General features: G+C 42.5%; 1 protein-coding gene and 1 long non-coding RNA gene across 10 annotated transcripts in view; one reads left to right on the top strand and one right to left on the bottom strand.

Annotated features, from left to right (window-relative positions):
• The window catches only part of RBKS (ribokinase), an 87,508-nt gene that overhangs the window by 49,565 nt on the left and 18,861 nt on the right, over positions 1 to 19,082 (bottom strand). For all 7 annotated transcript variants that reach the window (XM_045809163.2, XM_045809164.2, XM_087863755.1 and 4 more), the window contains exons 3-6: positions 11,743 to 11,806; positions 10,753 to 10,815; positions 7,922 to 8,086; positions 224 to 315 (exon numbers count right to left, since the gene is read on the bottom strand). In XM_045809163.2, coding sequence (XP_045665119.1) covers positions 224 to 315; positions 7,922 to 8,086; positions 10,753 to 10,815; positions 11,743 to 11,806 — 384 coding nt within the window. The remainder of the gene's footprint in view (positions 1 to 223; positions 316 to 7,921; positions 8,087 to 10,752; positions 10,816 to 11,742; positions 11,807 to 19,082) is intronic.
• LOC123799889 (uncharacterized) overlaps positions 1 to 19,082 on the top strand; it is a 30,458-nt gene that overhangs the window by 8,216 nt on the left and 3,160 nt on the right. For 2 of the 3 annotated variants that reach the window (XR_015725303.1, XR_015725302.1), the window contains exons 2-5: positions 6,864 to 7,007; positions 13,246 to 13,362; positions 13,728 to 13,867; positions 16,837 to 16,898. This is a non-coding gene — a long non-coding RNA (uncharacterized LOC123799889). The remainder of the gene's footprint in view (positions 1 to 6,863; positions 7,008 to 13,245; positions 13,363 to 13,727; positions 13,868 to 16,836; positions 16,899 to 19,082) is intronic. The other variant, XR_015725304.1, reaches the window with a different exon arrangement.

The raw sequence follows: 19,082 nt of genomic DNA, 5'->3' as shown, positions 1-19,082 counted from the left end.
GCCAGATTATGGAGATGCCTCAGAGAATCCTTTTTTCTTCCCCCCCACCCCTGGGACTCACTAATTTCCTTTTATCCACACCCCAGTGAGTGAAAATTGTTTTCACTGGGGCCAAGAATTTACATGCAATCAAACCGATATGGTTAGTCCTGCCTCTTTGTTTTATCCACTGGCATGAAAGTCTTTGGCTTCTCATGGAATGAGCAAAACGTTCCACGCTTACCTCAGTTTCATTGCAGCAGAACACATCTGAGAGTGTGTAGAAGCGAGGGTCCAGGTCAGCAACTGCGGGAGCTGGATTGAACAATGTCTTCACTGGAAAGGAATGGAAAGGGGCTTCAGTGCTCATTATTTTTAACATGGTGCGCTTACAGTCAGTAAGGGACATCCCCTTGTGAAGCCGTTTTCCCCATTAGATGAAAAATCAACTTAGAAAAGTCTGAAATCTCAATCTCCATGGAGACCTAGTACCAGCCCCTTCTTATTTCTATTTGCTCCATTTTTTACTTTACAACATTTCAACTTCAAGGGCAAGCAACAGTATTACAACCAAGGTGATTACGAAGTTATGGCAAAGGGCAACAACATTAAAGAAAGTTTTAAATGCTGTGGCATGAAAGGACATGTATGAATGTGAACATTCAGGCTGGTGAACATTTTTGTTCATAAAGCCATTTTCCAGGAAAGAAAAAAAGACCTGTTAGGAAAGAAATAAGGAAGAAGTAAAAAATTTCCTGGTAAGAACAGGACATAGAAAATTCATGTACATAGGTAGGTTTTGAACACCTGTGCATGACTTCCAAATGTATCACGATTACTGATGCAAACATAGACTTTTAAAAAGATTTTTAAGTAATCTCTACACTGAAGGTGGGACCCGAACCCACAATCCTGAGATCAAGAGTCACATGCTCCACCAACTGAACCAGCCAGGCGCCCCAAACATACACTTTTCACAGAAGCTTATGTTCTTGGCAATCTGGGAACATAAAGGAAAGCTAGAGAACGGAGGAGAAATTCAGTCCGAGGCCGAGAGCTAGTATAGACTAGGAGCCTACGAGAGAAGGATGGATGGGGATAGCAGAGAGAGGGAAAATGAGAATGTCACAGCATTACAGTGTCAGAAGAATTTTTACATTTTTTCAGGGGAGGTAAGTGAATTTCAGAGAGATGATGTCTAAGGTCATATGCTGGGACATGGTTAAGCTGGGTCCTCATCTGGGTTCCTCCAGCTTTAAGTCCAGTGTTCGGTCGGTCATCTCTTGGCCAGGACTCTGTTTATGGCAGCACAAGCCTCCATCCCGATTTATAATATTTTTAAAACAGACTTTGGGGTGGAACTTTGTAAATATGCATTTTTTGAAAGTCTTTAGAGATTCCATTCACAGGAAGCTCCCCCTTTGTCAAAACACTTACCTATCCACCAGAGGACCCAACTAGACTGGCTGGTCTTCTTTTCCTCTACCCAGGTCCACTGACTTATGTGTTTAGTGACCCCAATCTACTATAGACCCATAAAGTTAAATCTTCTAGCTGCAGTTCTCAGAGACCCTTCTAGAACAGTGGTTCCCAAGCTTAGCTGCACATCAGCAGCACTAGGAGAGCTCGATAAAGTGCATGACTTTTGGGCTCCACCTCAAACCCAGTGATCAGAATCTCTTGGGGGACCACGTGCATGGGTGAGTTCCCCAAGTGGCTCTTCCACAGCTCTCGTGGCACTGAGCCATTCCACGTTCTTGGGGAGATGCCCATCAGCACGGGGCTGATGGCAACTGTCCACTACTTCTGCCTGGTGAGGCTAGCTACTTTGCCACTACACCTTCCTCAGTCTTCACATTTTGGTTTGGTCAGTGGATCTTGTCCAGTGGTTTACAGGCGAACGCGATTCCCACAGTTTCATTATTTTAGAATCCACAATGTCCACCCACAGAAATTCTATGGTATATTTTTGGCTGCTCACATTTTTGTACAGGTTACTGTGCAGCTTAAATTAGAAAACGGGTGTAAAAGCCCTGTGTAAACTGTAGAGTGTTGTACAAATGTAAGGGGTTATTACTGTTATTATATTGTCCTTCATGCACAGCCCGACACCCCCGTCTGTCCACCCATCTCTTTAGCCTTCTGTTGGAATTCGTAGCCTGGCAACAGTCTCTCTCATTGGTGTTCCCGCTTCTGCAAGGTCTTAGAGATGTCAATTATGCATAAAGGCCCTCAATGCCCAGCACTGCAACACACCCATTTACTTTTTACAGTTCTAGGACAAACGTATTGCTCTCTATTTTCCTCAAATGGTGAACTGAAAAAGCATGGCTCATGTATTGGGATCTCCAAAGCTGCACGCGAAAGCATTTGAGCACAGGGCAAGAAAGCTAGCAGTATGGAACAACAGCATTGAGCCATTCTTTTTTTGTTTTTGTTTTTGTTTTAAGATTTTATTTATTTATTTGAGAGAGAGAAAGAGAGAGAGAGCACAAGGAGGGATGTGGGGCGCAGAGGGAAGGAAAAGCTGACTCCCCGCTGAGCAAGGAGCCAGATGTGGGACTCGATCTCAGGACCCTGGGATCATGACCTGAGCCAAAGGCATCCACTTAACCAACTGAGCCACCCAGGTGCCCCAGCGTTGAGCCATTCTTATAAAAGTTCCATTTTATCTCAAAAGATCCCTGATCTAGCAATTCCTTTTCTAAACCTATCCTACAGAAATACACAGGCATGCAAAAATGAGATCCAGTGATATTCAGCTCTGTTTTTAACAGGAAAAAAAACAAAAAGAAACCTAAGCTTTAACAGATAGCATTGGTTAGGGAAAAAAAAAATACCTCTAATGGAATACTCTGCTGCTGTTAGAAAGAATGAAGCAGATCTCTGTTTTGTCACAGAAAGATTTCTATAATTTATAAGCGAAAAAAGGAAGTTATGTAATAAAATCTACAGTAAGACCCCTCTTTTTTTAAAATAAAACAAAGCATAATTATATGTGTATTTACATTTATACACTCGCATTGAAGAGAAACAAGTGTGCGAGGTTACTCACTAAACAATATGAGATTAGTTTCAAAAGGTGATGGGACTAAATCTGACCACAGATCCTGCCGTACACCAGGCAGACAGCATTCTTAAAACACGTGTGATATAATATCTGGCTGGTGCTTCCGAATATCACCCAAGGCTGCAGTGGGAGGGGGTGGAGAGGAGTGAGTTGGGGTGTAAATGCAACAGGATTGGCTCCGTGTTGAGAATTATTGAGGCTAAACGATAGTATATATGGGTTTACCCCACTATTCTCTGTATGTCCATATATATTTGACATTTTCCATAATAAAAACAAATTTTAAAGAAACAGTTACACTGAATTTTAGGCAATAAAAAGAGTTGCTGGAATGAGAGATCCTACAGTTTAATTTGACCATAAACACTGTATAAAAATCAATCAAATCTTATTTGCTTGTATTTTATCACAGGAAAGCATTCTGACCAATGCTGGATGGTAATACGTCTAGAGTCTGACTAGTAACTAAATTTAGGGGAAAAATGAAAATATCATAAAGAAAGAACTCTTCTTCAGTTCATGCCACCATAAATAAGCATAAACACTTTACCCTGGGGAAAAAAATGTGAAGAATGAGTACACGTCGACAATCAAAGAATGCACATTTGTGATAGATACGGTGGGAAAAAATGATGTCATCCTGGAACCAGGTAAAAATAGACACAAGCTGTACTATGGAGTAACTTGGAGCTGCAGAGTGACTGATAGCACCCAACGTAATTATTATTCATGGCAACGTCAGACGGGCTCAGCTCCTGGTTGTCTTAACAGCACGCCAGTGGCCGCGCAAGAGTGTCAGTGAGGGACTGGGGAGGCCTATGAGGACAGCTGTGTCGGTGCAAAGCCAGGAAAATGAGGTGGAAGCTCTTAATGGTGTCACCACGGAGGGCAGGAGCCGGACATTTCAGAAGGCCCTAATGACAAGTTCAGAGAAACAGGAAGAAAGTCACCCTAAGTAAAGAAACCATGGGAAGGTTGGGGTAACCAAAATGCCAGCTTGGTGGTCTCCCTCGAAGGGTTGTCTTCTGTGAGTTGAGGGAGCCGCAGAAACACTCCGAACTTGGGCTACGTGCTGGACAACGTCACCGTGAAAGTCAAGGTGGCCAGCCAAGAAGTTTGGTTTGCCAAATGGAAAAGGACTAAAGTGTCATTAAAAGATATTTTGTGTCCTACCTAGAATTTAATCTTGGCGATCTTACAATCTCAATTATTTATAATTGTTCCTGTAATGTTCCATTTGCTTTGAAATGGATATAAAGACCAGACCCGACATGCATAATTTCATCACGAGCAGCTGCAGCACCAGCCCTGCCGTGGGCCTGCCTCACAGCATCATGACCTAGAGAGGAGGGGGCCGTCTAGGGCCACTGGTTCGTTTCTGATGTTGCAGGTGCTGTCCGCTTAAAACCAATGCTTTCCTTTAGGTGAAGACAAGGGAGAGCTCTGAAACCATACGTTCAAGATGGAGGGGGGGTCTTTTTCCTCTGGATTTTAACAACTGTATATAATCCAGTCATACCATGTGTTAATTCAGAATTCACTACTTGTAAGAAGGACAAATAAGGGAGCTATGATAATAAATGCACAGAGGGGGAGGAGAAGGAGAAGGAGGGGGATTTTACCACTCCTCTTGTAGATGGAATACTGCTGTAGCACATAGGCAGTCTCGCGGGGCAATGGACAGGACACGCGGTGGTCAACACATCTCTAAGCTTTGCCTGCTCTGCTCTGCCATCAGTCCATGCATACGTCCTGACATGAAGCTGCTCGCAGAGCTCTCAGACCAGTTCTCTTGTTTCACAGAGAACCAGAGCGAAGAACGGACTGACGTGCGTGTGGTCCCCCATTTACTAAGGAATGAATTCAACACCAGACTTCATGACTCTCCCACCAGTGCTCCTTCACTGGGTCACTCTTCTCTGACATCAGAATGAAAACATGGTAAATTCACACACATGCACACACATGCACACACACATGCACACACACACACACACACACACACACACTCATGGTATAGAATCTAAGCTGCTCTGGCTGGTTACCACCAAGTGAGGACCAGCTGAGTTCTGGTCAGCAGAGTCCGTGTGCACGTGTGTGCATGTGTGTGTGTGCTTTACAGGAGTAGGGAAGGGACGTCGCAGAAAGCACTCAAGCTGAGGCTACATGTTGAAAAATGTTACAGTTCATGTACTTTACTTTTCTCCATAAAGGCTCAGTTCCCTGGAGTCAATGGGATGTGGCAGTTTCTTTATTTAAAGTGTGTTCTAGGGGCACCTGGGTGGCACAGCGGTTAAGCGTCTGCCTTTGGCTCAGGGCGTGATCCCGGCGTTATGGGATCGAGCCCCACATCAGGCTCCTCCGCTATGAGCCTGCTTCTTCCTCTCCCACTCCCCCTGCTTGTGTTCCCTCTCTCGCTGCCTGTCTCTATCTCTGTCGAATAAATAAATAAAATCTTTAAAAAAAAATAAAAAAATAAAGTGTGTTCTAGAACACAGCTTGGGTCTTGGCATCTGAAATCTGGGTTTCTACACTGACCTTGGTTGAGCTAATTACTTAAACTCCAAGTCTGTCTTCTCACCTTCAATTTGGGGGAATAATGCCTGCCATATCTTTGTCATAAGGTTTTTCTGAGGGTCAAATATATATGAAAGTGCATGGAATTCATACTTAGACATGCTGGCTCTTAGTAAAAACGTGAATTCGGCTAGTGCTCTTTGGCTATCATCACTACCCCTGCCCATTCCCTCCCTGCACCCCCATTTTTTTAATGCAGGGCTTGAACTCACGACCCTGAGATCAAGACCTGAGCTGAGATCAAGAGTCAAATGCTTCCCTGACTGAGCCCCCCAGGCGCCCCATACCCCTGCCAATTCCTGATGTTCCAGGTCCTCCAGCTCTTCAACTGGCAGAGCTGCCCGGCAGGTGACACAGGAAGCATTTTTGGACACACCCAAGTGACAGCCCGAGGTCAGGCTGTCTGCCCATCTGGAGAACTCTAGCCTCGCCTGTGAAAGGTTAGATCCTCAACGGTGGTGGCTGTACCTTTCTCTCGTCCACAGGCTGGGTAGTGACCATGTAACTAGACTAGGACAGAGGGAACAGTGATCTCTGAGAAGCAAGGGAGAGTAGGAAAAGTAGTTAGACGAGAATATGCCTCGGCCTATATAAGGCAAGACAGGAGCGTGAATGAAGTGGCGTGTTGTGTTCGCATCGCTCGATTCACATGAGCGCAGGGCAGGCAACGCTTCCCAGAAGCATTAGACTCTATCGGTGACACCCTGAGAAAATGTAACCAAAAGGGTTTTGGCTTTGAATTCTTTCTGACAGCTTCGAGTCCATTAAAAATACATTAAATGTCCGTGAGAATTTGCCACGGCACGTTGTTTTGCCAAGAGGAAAATTTGTTAAATCTGGATATACATTTAAAAATTCTCTGCAAAATCATTTCAAGTAACTTAGTTTCATTGCTGTGTAGAATGCTGTAGACTTTGGGAGAAATCACTTACACACACACACACACACACACTGTTCTTTTTCTTCTTTTTAGTTTTGTATCTTGACAAGAAAGTTTTATGTGGAAAAGTCAAAGAGATTTTCTCTCTTAAGTCATAGAACTATGGTCGCAATATCAAAAGGAAGCCATTGTTTTAGAGTGGCGATTTTCTATTTTGATTTTTTTTTTGATGCGTACTGTGATCTGGATATTACCCTAATTTAAATTTAAAGAGAGAAGTGAAAAGGAGAAGAAATTTGGGATTTATTGAGATTTATTACATCATGCTCTGCATATTTTATTTTGTTTCATTCTTAGAAGACGAATTCTGCAGGGGAGTATTTCCACACGCATTTAACAAACAAGGCTCAGAAACGTCGGGTAATTCTGGAGAGACCACAAAGCTAAAAAGGAACGGAAATGGGATTCTAACTCAGAAGATGCTTTGCCCACGAGTCAATGGTGAGCAAGAAACAAACACAAAGAAACTATTTGGATTTGTAAAGAGTTTGTGATTTGCTGGGGGTGGAAGGGGGGAGTGAGTGGGAGGACAGATGAATCAACCTTAGCCACGCGCTGGTGATTGCTGATGCTGGCTGAAGGGTTTCACTATGCGATTCCGCCTGCTTTTGTATGTTGGAGAATTTCCAAAATAGAAGGTCAGACAAAACCAACTCACTGCTTAAAGGACATTGACAACATAGAAAATACTACATATAAATAATCTTTTGTGGTTTATAGAGCAGAGTTGGAGTTTTACAAAAAGGAGAAAGAGCTAATCTTCAATTCCTAGAGACATTTATCAAAATAGACCCACCTGGGCCGTCATGATACATGACGGGCTGCTTGGCCTCTGCTTCTTGGAAAAGCCATCAGTAGAATTGGGCCACGGGCTGCTGCTGAGGTCCTAGTCGCTACTTTATTATTTCTGCTAACTATATTGAGGATTTTTTTTTTTAAGATTTTATTTATTTATTTGACAGGATAGAGATAGCCAGCGAGAGAGGGAACACAAGCAGGGGGAGTGGGAGAGGAAGAAGCAGGCTCACAGCGGAGAAGCCTGATGTGGGGCTCCATCCCATAACGCCGGATCACGCCCTGAGCCGAAGGCAGACGCTTAACCGCTGTGCCACCCAGGCGCCCCTAGATTGAGGATTTATATTGCGGGATACCAGTAGTGCTACTCAGGTTATTTTTTTTGCCCTATTTTAAGCTTGTCTAACATTATCAAGAACTACAAGACCATGAATCTCACAGGTGGGAGAAAGCATATTTTACTTCAGGGAAAGGACTGCTTTGCTCAACTTGAAAGGCTACCTTTCACTAAAACAGTGATAAAAGCTTTTCTAGGAAGAATAACAAATATGTAAAATCACCTCCATTGCTGTGGGCCATCGTCAGGGCTTCCAAAGACGTTTCTGGAGTTATTTCTAACTGGCAGATCATGACTTTGGCTCTGCTAATGGTCCTGGCTGCTTCCCTCAGGTCTTCAGTATTCAAAAGTAAATTTGCTCCAGCCACTATAACGATGATATTCTGGCCTATAAAGAATTTCCGCATATTTATATTAAAAACCAAGCAAGGCCAAGCGATGATATTCTGCAATGTTACAAACACCCTTACAAAATCATTATGTTAAATGTGCTGTAAGTATTAATTCTGACGTTTCTAGGTGATTCAGGTGAAATTCTATATTCCCACTGTATCTTTGTTTACAATATCCCTGCTCTGTTAGATTAACATTATTTGAGTAAATTCTAAAAAAGAATTCCCCTGTCAGTATTCTCATATACAAAGAACACTAGCTGTAAGGTGTTATATAACATAGTTAAAAATGACCGATACAAAGTATGTGGTAAAGATTCCAAATCCGAAACGACAGATGTCATAATGATGTGTATGAACAGGAGTAAACTTGCCCAACAGTAGAAACGAAGGCTCTGTAGCATGCAGTCAGTTCATGTGTGCACCTTAGGGTGTTCTGGTCATCAAAACGTATTTTATAACATCTAACAGATGGGAAACTGTGCCAGATAACCTAAGGTCAAGAGAGGGATATCTGACCTATGCAGTGCCAGATCGAACAGAAGCCAGAACCTTACATGCTCATGACTTAGACCCACTCTCTACAATCCCACTGAAGTGGGGAAGAAGTGGGGGCCGTTTTGTCTGCGAGGTGAGCTCTCAAGAGCCGTGCTGTCCCATATGAGAGTCATGAGCTCAAGCCACATGTGGCCACTGAGCACTTGAAATGTGTCTGGTCTAAATTGAGATGTGCTTCCATTGTACACCGCATAGCAGATTTTAAAGACTGAGTACAAAAAAAAAAAAAAAAAAAAAAGAAGAAGCTAAAACATCTCATTAGTTTTTCAGAACATTTTGATCACGTGTCGAAAAGAATATTTTAGATATATCGGCTTCGGTGAGTATATTAAGATTAATTTTACCTATTTCTTTTGACTTTTTAAAATGTGGCTCATGGAAAATGTCAAATTATGTCTGTGGCTTGCATTGTATTTCTTTTGGATGGCACTGATCTAGAGGGACGAGTTGTAGCAGTCATTTCTTTTCTGTGCTCCGGGCCGCCTGTGCTGATCTTGTGTAGACATGACCTAAAATTACCTCTGAACACAGAACACATGCTGGCCTATCATCTTACCACAGATGTGTCTGTTGGCCCCAAGGAGGACTTAATAAGGTGGGGACGGTTCAGCATAAACCCAACCTTGGCACTGGAAAAATTCAAAGTACCCACACACTGAAAGACAGCATATCTCCTTCCTTTTCTCCTTCGGTGACCTCATTCTCTCTGCATCTGTGTTTCTGACTCCTGGACCTACGGTTCTGGCCTGGCCTTCGCTGAGGAGCAAGAAGACCAAGACTACAGCTGTCTGGTAGACATGGCCATATGGCCAGATCATTCATGGCTCCAGTTTAACTCGTCAGAGCTGACTCCTTCCTTTAGCTTGCTACTCAGATTCCTTCACTGAAGGGAGCTGATGGTCCCCTCTCTGGGTATTTGTGTTACCTCTTCTATAACAAACTATATTCTCAAGGGTGTTACCATATACGATATATAAATCAGACAAGTTCTAGCATAACAGGCACTCAATACATAATATTAAACTATATCTTTGCATGGAAAGTGTAGTTTCTTGCTACATCATAAGGAAGAAATGGAACTCAAAGATATCCACAGAACACAAAAAAGAGGTTTCACCCAGACAGGGAATGAACTGCTGTTGGCAGCAATAATTACTTAAAATGTAGCTTAAAGGAATGAACACAGACTGGCTGTTGTTAGAGTGAAAAATTGTATCTTCTTTAAGTGGAATACATTTTTTCATTGTTGTTATTGCGACTTTGGGATCACCAGAGTAGATCTAAAAATACCATATCTTCTGTGAGAAACAATTTATGAAACTATATTACAAATCAAAGACATATTATGACAAATCCTAATTTCACGAAGTGCACGCCGACTGCCCACAATGCACCAGGTTCTGTGTGAGGTGGCCCCATGGGATGCTCGGTCCTTCTGAATATGAATTCTGAATTAAAGAATTTTACGTAGGTTTTTAAAAAAATATTTAAAATAGTTGGCAGAAATTATGAAGACTTTACTTGAGGGTAAAGGGAAGTTACTGTTTTTAAAGACAAGTGTTTCAGCTGTCGCAAGAGCTCTATGACAGACAGACATAGTTGTATACATAGACTTGAGAGATTTGATTGCCGTTTAAAGAGCAGACAAAATTGAACACTAATGATAAGTTAGAAGTAATTAGTTTCTGCCATTTGCTCAGTAAATATTCTATAAATATGATTCATTAACTTCCTTGTGCACCTATCTATTTACATTTATTTACCTAGTATAACTGAAATGACAGGTGAATACTTAACTGCTTTTAGAGAACTGCTTTTGAGTTCACGTGAAGGGTAACGGGATGTTTCAGGATATAAATATTATTCTGAGGCAACTGTAACACTTCCTATGTATTGGGTGGACAGTTTTATATTTAAATGATCAAGTTGGGAAGTATAAATAAAGGGAAACATGCATAGTTCGATTGGAAAGACCACATCCGAGGCCTTGGAGGGGTGGGTATGGTAAGGGATCCGTAGGGTTACGGTCAAAATCGGTGCTTCTGCTCTAGTTCTGGACATGAACTGCTTCGTGAAATGACACTTCAGTATGCGAAACACGTACCTTCGTTATTGACAATTATAGAAGCAGTTCCTGTAGCAGCATCTTGAGTCTGATATGTAAATTCTAGAAGAAAAAAGAAATTACAATCATGTACGCGCAGCCTGGCACGGATAATCTCTTTTAGCAATTTCAGTGCACCACTCAGCTTTGGAAAACCTTTTAACCTTTAACCATCTGGAATGATAAAAGAAATAAGCAATTAGCGCTAATTTATACCCATCACCTATACAACGAGGAAGACAGAAGCCTTTACGCTTAGTTGTATCTTTGCTCTACGTTAACAACCCAGCAAACCACCCCCCTGCCCCCCGATCTGCCCCCATTATTCATAGCGTGTACATCTGCATTTTTCTAGACCATCACATTTCTTTTCTTCAGTGAAAGAAATGACAGATTGGAGAGAGTAAAGGTCAAACCTATATAATGAACTTGGTTGCGTTTCTTCATAAGCTTTGCATCTCATCAAGCATCATGGGTTGGAGCGTAAATGGAAATGTTGATCAGGCGGCCTTTGGCAGCAGCTAAAAGCCTTGAAATGGAGCCAGAGACCTGCATTCCACTCCTGGCTCTGGCTCCAACTAGCTGTGTGCTCTTGGACACATTGAGAACCAATCTGGCCTTCGGTTTCTCTTTTGTGCAACGATGGCATCAGCTTCAGTGGTTTCGAAGATCATTTCCAGCCATGACATTCAATGACTTTTCTTAAAATATCTTTTGTGAACGCAGCACCTGTTTCCTCTTGTCACCTGCTTTTGAAACATTCCTACGAGATGAAGGTTTGTAACCTCTTATCATTTTATTCCCATCTGGAGGAATGTACATGAAAGAATTAACCAAACGACATTTAAGTAAGACGAGATGAGGCTTTGCATAAAAATTCTCTGGCCACCAGAGGAGGATCTAAGAATTCTATTCTATACTCAACTGTTCTTGTAATCAGATCCCAGAGGAAAGTCATAAAAACTAACTTTAAAAAAGATGCAATTTTACCTGTAGAAATATCATTCTGTTTTAAGTTTTCTATATAATCATTGCCAAAAGAATCTTTGCCAACCTGTACCAAAAAAAAAAAAAAAAAGAATGTTAGATCTTTTACATTTAGTAAAATGCTACAATGTAGTTTTTAGAATACTTAGCATTTTAAAAGGGCATATCTGCACAGAACTTTATAAACATTAGCTAATTAATCTTCTTAATGTAAGATGCTAGACTTGATTTCAGCCCAAAGAATTGTTCCGCTTACATCCTATCTAAAACGTAAAGCATTTAATGACCGTCATGAGTTCTAGAACTTTGCTCTCATTTTGATCTGTTCGTGTGGAAACTCCCACTGAGACAGAGCTGTCTACCATCAACAGTCCTCAATATTTATGAAGAATCTCAGTTGTTTGTACTTCACTGTATAAGTGGGCATCTTTGTAATGACTTGCCTGGTGGTTTAGAATCTTCTTCTCCGACACAGGATGGGAGGAGAGAAGAGGGCATTTAAAAAGCCCTTGCTAACTTGGGTAACTCGGTATCGTGGAAGTCTGTTGTTTTTGGATCCTAGCAAGCATTCTGGTAATGATATTTCAGTTTTTCCCTTGGATACCCATTCCTCTTCCATTCATAGGCAACATGGTTAAGGTGGCATATTTGTTACAATCATTGATCCTATGTTGACACATTGGTACCCCCCAAACTCCATAGTTTACATTAGGGTTCACTCTGGGGTTGTACATTCTATGTGTTTTGACACATGTATAGACACGTATCCACCATTACGGTATTATCCAGAATGGATTCCCTGCCGTAAAAACATCTGTGCTCTGCCTGTTCAACCCTCTTTCTGTCCAAGCCCCTGGCAGCCACTGATCTTTCTACTGTCACCATAGTTTTGTCTTTTTCAGAATGCCATATCGTTGGAATCATACATTATGTAACCTTTTCAGACTGGCTTCTTTCACTTGGAAAATACATCTAAGTTTCCTCCGTGTCTTTTTGTAGCTTAATCACTCATTTCTTTTTAGTGTTGAAAAATGTTCCGTGGTATGGACGTACCAGGTTAATCCATTCGCCCGCTGAAGGACATCTTGAGTTGCTTCTAAATTTTGGTAAAGATAAATTAATGTGCAGGTTTTTGTGCGGATGCGCTATTTTGTTTTAATTTCAGTGTCGTTAACGTACAGTGTTATATTGGTTTCCTCCAATTTTATTTTAAATTTTAACCTGCGGTCACCATTTAAGTATTAGGGGACTTCACAAAAACAAATTTCCAGGAGGTCTTGAAAATCCAGAGGTTCTGGTGACACTGGGCCCACATTCCTGCAAGGCCACCTAGTTGGAACTGCCCCAAAGGTGAGTGCGTGCTCTCCAGACCACAGCCCCCACCTGGCCTACTGCAATTCATGTTACCTGCTTGGCACCTGTAGGCTTTTAGGCTGGCTGCACCTGAACTCCTATTTCTCTGTCCTGCAGGTTAGTACTACTTCAGCGGATCGTGTATCTATCCAGGTCTCGGCCACTCCTGGTGTGATCTGCTTCTCCAGGGAAAATCGCTCCCCTCTGGATAGATCAATAGAAAGAAACCTAGAGATTTACTTGAGTCAAGAGTGAAGAGAAGACTTCCTGGTGAGATTTTGGATTGTCTAGATCGGGGGGTGGAAAATTTTTTTCTATAAAGGGCCAGAGAGGTAATAGTTTAGACACTGTGGGCCAAATGGTCTCTTTTGCAACTATTCAACTCTGCTGTTACAGTGTGAAGGCAGCCAAAGAAAATCTGTAGACAAATGGATGTGGCTGTGTTCCAATAAAACTTTATAAAAATACATGGTAGGCAAGGTTTGCCCCACGGGTGGTAGTGTGCTGACCCCTGATTTAAATGCCACCTCTGAGAACTTCTTCCTCAAATGACATTTTTCCCTGTGCTCCTTTTCTGGCAGAAATGCCAATTAGGCAATAATCTCAAACAATATGTCACAATTTCTTATTAGCAGAATTTCTATCTCTACGATGAAGAGCAGCCACTAGAAAGCACTGCTGTGGTGAAGAGCTCCCCGGTGGAAGGAGGTCATCTATCAAAGGTTTTTTTCACGGAAGGCTGGCCATTTATCTACCAATGCATCCCATTTCTTAGGTCAGTGATTCATACCAGAAACAAATTGTTTTTCTCATCTTTTTTTTTTTTTTTTTAAACATTATTTCGCTGTCTCCCATGGGCAATCAAGATGCTGTAGAGTTGGGAAAGCATCATTATAAGAATATTGTAGGGATTAGAGGAAGGCCATTCCTAGGCATGTGGGGCCTGGTACAGACTGTAGAACAAAGAAACTTCTCTCCCCTTTCCTATCAGTTTAATAGAGGCAAAATCTGTTCCCCCCCCGGGGGGGGGGCAAACCTGTTTAAGGCGAATTTCAAAGGCATGTTTGATCAGTGGTGTGATGATATGAACATTAAGAAGTGCAGGGATTAGGAAGAATCGTTGGAAGGGAAGAGAAAACCAAAAAGCATGTGGCTTTGCCCTCCAGAAACGGCTGGAGGAAAAATCAGACCTACAGAGACACCTGTCACACCGAGTGGAATATCGCACATATCCGAGGCATAATTAGGAAGGGACTGCATGCTCATGATAACTGCGGTATTTTATTTTAATTTTTTTTTAAGTAGGCTCTATGCCTAGCATGGAGCCCAACATGAGGCTTGAACTCATGACCCCTGAGCTGAGATCAAGAGTCAGACACTTAACCTGAGCCCCCAGGCGCCCCATGCTGCAGGGGTATTTTAGAGAGAGCAGTAGCTGCCTGTCTTCTTCCTGCTCCAGGAATCACCCGATGGGGCTACATCCCTCGGGGATGGTGATGGTTCCAGATTTATTCCAATAGTGGTTTCCTGGCAAACCTGTCAGCTGGCGTTCTAACCTCTATGTGAGACGTGGAACAAAAATACCTCTAAGTCAACCTTAGCTCCATTAACTTTGCCTTGGGGTCGTGGTGACACATTACAAAGTAAAAGAACTGAAGAGAACGAATGGGAAGGCGATATTCACATTTGTGTTATGGAAGTCAGAAGCCCCTTCGCACCACCCCTGTGGTTTGGGGCAAGCTGCTGTAACTGCCTCTCGGCCTCAGTCTCCTTATCTGGAAAGTCACAGCAAGTTTGCTGCGAGGATGAAATAACACGCGTGAAGTGCGTTGACAACTGTGAAGGATTCAGTAACGGCTTGGTGCTATCACCGTCATCGTCCCCGTCCTCATCATCACCGGCGCAGTACTGCTGCCCCGATGGGCGCTTCCCTTGGGGAGAGGGGCACGGCTCCTCCTGCTTGGATTCAATCTTACAAATTACGTTCCTGCCCGTCTGGTTCTCCCTGATGCTTCCAGTTCTTCCTGTAGCTCTCTATTTTCAAACAGAGGAGCACCTGGTCATGGAAGCAAGCCAGTGGGTGCACTGAATTATTTTAAAAATAAGACTGTTACTATTATTGTAATAAAAGCATAACATCTGCATTAATGGTGAAACTAATGCTGTTTAATGTAACCATGTATCCTGTTACTTCCGTAAGAATAACAGAGCCAACGGCGAGCACGTCTGTGTCTCAGACATACGTATTTATTATATCGAAATGCGGGCAAAAAGCAGCAAAGATCTGAGGCCTCTTTTTTCTTTCTGCATTACAGAGGAGTACAGATGCTTTGGGCAATGTCATACTAAAAGAACGCCATTTTCCCTGTTTCGCCACCCTCAAACCTCTTACACAATCATTTATTCTGCTGGGTTGACTTTAAAAAAGGTCGAGAGAAGCGAACACCTTCCAGTGCCCTTTGCCTACTTCTGACTCAAACGTAAGCCTCTTCTCCAGGAACTGGAAATTCATAACCAGAAATCAGAGCAGAACCCAGGCAAAGAAAGCTGTCATGTGTTGCCTGCCATTGCGAGCTGAAAGTATCTTGAAAATCACAGTGAATGATCCAAATGGAATGATTTGTAATGACTGCGAATGAAAATCACAGTGAAGAATTGTTTTTTTTTTAAAGATTTTATTTATTTATTTGACAGAGATAGAGACAGCCAGTGAGAGAGGGAACACAAGCAGGGGGAGTAGGAGAGGAAGAAGCAGGCTCCCAGCGGAGCAGGGAGCCCGATGCGGGGCTCGATCCCAGGACCCTAGGATCATGACCTGAGCCGAAGGCAGATGCTTAAGGACTGAGCCACCCAGGCGCCCCCACAGTGAAGAATTCTTGAACACTACGTCTGAAACTAATGATGTTGGCTAATTGAATTTAAACAAAAAAAGAAAAAAAATCACAGTGAATGATTTCAAACGGTCCTTGAAATAGAAAGGACTTGACATAATAATATCATAGGGGAACCTTCAAAGGTATTTTTGGAGGTTTCTCTGTTTTCCCGGTTACATTTTGCCTATCAAATTGATAAGAGAATTTCAAGTTTAAGGTATCTTGGCCACAAAGCAAAATAGTGTGAATGGGAGTCTGCAAACTTGGAATCAAATTTCAGTTCTGCCATTATCAAGCTAGTTAAAATTCTTTACCTTTTGCTGAAAACTGTTCCACCTGAGTCAGGTAGGGTGGGACTGGGGTGAGTTCTCTCCGGCAGGTAGGAAACCAGTAGTTCTCAGCCTTCGCTGAGCACTGGTAGCTCCCGAGGAGCTTACAGACATCCTGGTGCCCAGGTTACACCGCAGATCAACGAAATCGGCCCCTGGGCAGGTGGGACCGTGGCCTACGCCCCAGGTGGTTACCATGTGTGCCCCCAGCTGAGGCCCACTGGACTGCAGGATGAATGCGGGGAGAGTATGTGTGGAGCTTTGTGTGGAAGCAACGAGGAGGGAGAACAGTCCCGCCTGGTGCCACGTTGGGAAGTCAGCTAAGTGGGACCATGGGGTGTGGCCTGCGGAGTCTGCCCGGGGCGGGGGGCCCATCAGGGTCCAACAAGGGGATCAAGGTATTGTAAAGCTACAAGCATCGCCACGTCCGTGTTTGAGGACTCTGGTCTCATTTCGATGTCACGAGGCTTGCCTCCCCTTGCTCTGTGGGCTTCTCTAACACTCGTATTTGGCAAAAATCGTTGGATTTCTCTGTTCTACAGAGTGGTCAGCAGAAAGGGACTATTAACATGATGTTATCATTTGACTGCGTTAAAAACACAACGTGAGTGCAATATATTTGTGTCTATTTTCTTGCCTTCTGAGAACTTAGAAGTCCTTTCCTCTCTCCACCTAATCACACCCCACCTGTTTTTCAAGTGCAGCTTGAGGCCTACCTCCCCTATCCTAGCCCTTCTTAATGCTCATTCCCTCAACTCCTAGAGCAGTCCTAAAAGATGCCATTAAATATTTAATTGAATACCACCTTCTGTTGTTTGCCTACACAATCTTCCTAAAAGTCTAGCCTTCCTAAAAGCTTATCGGAGACTCTAGCTTAGCATGTATTTATCCCTCCTTAAGCCCTGTGCATGAAATGTGTTCTTTAAGTCTTTGGTCTTCTTAGTTGCCTGTCTGTTCATTTTCCTTGGCCTATCTTATCATTCTTAAAGGGACACTGGGACTACAGGCATGCAGACTGTCCTAACTGTGGCTGCCAAAAGGTCTTATACAAGGTTTTGCTCCTGATAGCCCCACGGAAGGCACTCCTATACTCTTTCAGTAGCAGCAGTGACACACTTTTGGGCTGAAGGATTCTGGGAAAAGCACATTGTCTGAGGTAGCCTGTGTAAGCCTGTTCCGGGTGAAGGAAGCCAGGTCATCAGCAATTGTGGACAACTACTTGCACTTAAGCCAACACAACTCCTAGAACCCCAGATGTTCTTCAGGAAATCCCAGGCTCAGCTCTTCCCTGAAGCTTGTAGAGTCATGCAGTTGAATAGAACTTTCTGTAGTGATGAAATGCTCTCTGTGCTACCCCAGACAGGCACTTGAAATGTAGCCAGTATGATAGAGCAACTTAATTTAAAACTTTATTTTAATTACATTTAAAGCCAGCCACACATGGCTAGTGGCTGCCATCTTGGATAATGCAGCTATGGAAAGATGTAAATTAGAATCATGCAAAACAGCAGGGCTGGGTGTATCAGGAGCAAAAGCATTTCCTCTGGCTAAGGGTCCTGAGGTATTTCCCTCACTTTTACCATTGAGAAGGCTCTCTGCGTTGAGGGAGAGCCAGTCAGTGGCTTCCACAGTCCAGAACTGTGATCTAGTGCCGAGGAAGGGACTTCAGTTAGCACTACCATATAATGTCCATGTTTCAAAATGGTTGAGGAATGGGCTGCTTGGCATCCTTGAATGGTAGAAAGCATCTAGTAATTCCATCTATCAACATATAGTTGAAGTTAAGAAAACCTAGAGGACCAAGATATCATACTTAAGGCTCATGAAGTTGAATACTTCTGCTAAAAAAGTTATCACTTATATTAAAAACAGGTTACCAGTTCTCAAAGTTAGAATGCACAGAAATATAACACTAAAACCAAGTTGAATGCAATTTAATCTTTGTGACTCGAGACATTCTGTGACTGCCCAGTGCCTGAGGGTCATGACGAACAGCAGGTTTGGAGCCTAACATGCATCTGTTGTCCTATAACAAAACCCAGCCGTTGCTTTTCTGAATTAAGCGCCTCATATTAACCTTTTAACTTGTCACTTGTGGCTTTGTCATAAAAGAGGACAGAAGAACACATAAAATTCCAGTTGTTCCAGCTAGCTGGTTGTTTAAATTCTATCTAAATGGGGATAATGGCCTCTAACATACAAAATTAATGTTACAGTCACCATTTTTGAGTCCCGCTTATCTGAGAGTGGAGGTGGATAGAGGGTAAGAGGTGGTTGGTGGTAATCCAATTTTCTTCCATTCTTCTGGTATGAGATGCATATTTTTTGCTTAGAGTCCTAGGGTACCCTGTATTTGGATATGTGGCCAGGCATTCCAATCAATATAGACATTAGTTTTAGCCAGTCATCCTTCATCAGAGTTCAGGAAAGGACAAATTTCACTTCATTATATATAACCTGGAAAGCGCTGGTGACTACTTTTTGATCTTTGAAAACTAAATCTTAATGCACGATCAGTTGACTGTCCCACAGTAAAGAAAACAGACAATCTAACCTTTTTTGGTTACGATGATGAGTACTCTAATATGCTGCTTTTCAAGCCATCTGTAGTGAAGGCTGTTTTTTTTTTTTTCATTTTCAATCCACTGTGGACTAATAATTCTGTAAAATATAACAATAATGAAATAAAACCAGAAAAGAGTCCTACAAAATACCAGGCTTAATTTATTATTACTGTTATATTCATCAGCTATAAGATTATTCTGCCAAATGCTATAACTGTTGCTAA

This window comes from Ursus americanus, chromosome 7, assembly GCF_024610735.1.
Source record: "Ursus americanus isolate L20-20 chromosome 7, mUrsAme1.1.p, whole genome shotgun sequence".
Taxonomy (NCBI): domain Eukaryota; kingdom Metazoa; phylum Chordata; class Mammalia; order Carnivora; family Ursidae; genus Ursus; species Ursus americanus.
Note: the sequence above shows the minus strand (reverse complement) of the source record. Positions and strands in the feature narration are given on the sequence as shown.